Source organism: Tupaia chinensis, unplaced genomic scaffold (genome assembly GCF_000334495.1).
Source record: "Tupaia chinensis unplaced genomic scaffold, TupChi_1.0 Scaffold149964_1, whole genome shotgun sequence".
Lineage (NCBI taxonomy): Eukaryota > Metazoa > Chordata > Mammalia > Scandentia > Tupaiidae > Tupaia > Tupaia belangeri.
Window position 1 is genome coordinate 112,749 of NW_006209805.1, and position 537 is coordinate 113,285.

Here is a 537-nt window from a genome sequence, read left to right on the forward strand (position 1 = left end):
GGCGCGGCCTCATCAGGGCCCCCCCAGCCTCCTTGGGCCCCCCCTCGCCGTTGGCCCTGGCGCCCGGCCTGCGGCGCACGGCCCCCGGGGACCCCATCTGCGCCAGGGCCCCGTGCTCGCTGTGGAAGAGGGACTCCTTGCGCCGGGTGTGGGGGCTGTCGCTCTCCACCTGGATCACGTGCTTCGTGGCCGCCTTCAGCAGGCTCCTGCTCTCTGCCGCCAGCTTGGGGGGCAGCCGGGGGCTCCGGGGGGCGGGGGGCGCGGCGGGGCGCGGCCAGGCTCTGCTCTGACGTGGACGGGCCCAGCTCGGCCTGGCCCTCAGCCTCGGCCGGGCCAGAGGGCAGCTTGGGGGGGATGAAGAAGTCGGGGATCTTGTCTGGGGTTAGCACGTTGCTGTACACGGGCCCCTTGGGGGCCACGTCCCCGGCCTCGGCCCCTGGGCCCCCGTGGGCCCCGTGCCCCCCAGACCCCCGGAGGCGCTCCAGAAACCACATGTTGGTCCTCCTCATAGGGCCGCGGCCGGAGCGGGAAGGGCCG

General features: G+C 75.6%; 1 protein-coding gene across 1 annotated transcript in view; it reads right to left on the minus strand.

Annotated features, from left to right (window-relative positions):
* C2CD4C (C2 calcium dependent domain containing 4C) overlaps positions 1-531 on the minus strand; it is a 1,384-nt gene extending 853 nt beyond the window's left edge. Inside the window, 2 exon segments of the mRNA XM_027769554.1 lie at positions 1-265; positions 267-531. The exon segment at positions 1-265 is cut by the window's left edge and continues 853 nt beyond it. Of these exon segments, the coding sequence (XP_027625355.1) occupies positions 1-265; positions 267-509 (508 nt within the window). The 5' untranslated portion in view covers positions 510-531.
* Between the last annotated feature and the right edge of the window lie 6 nt (positions 532-537).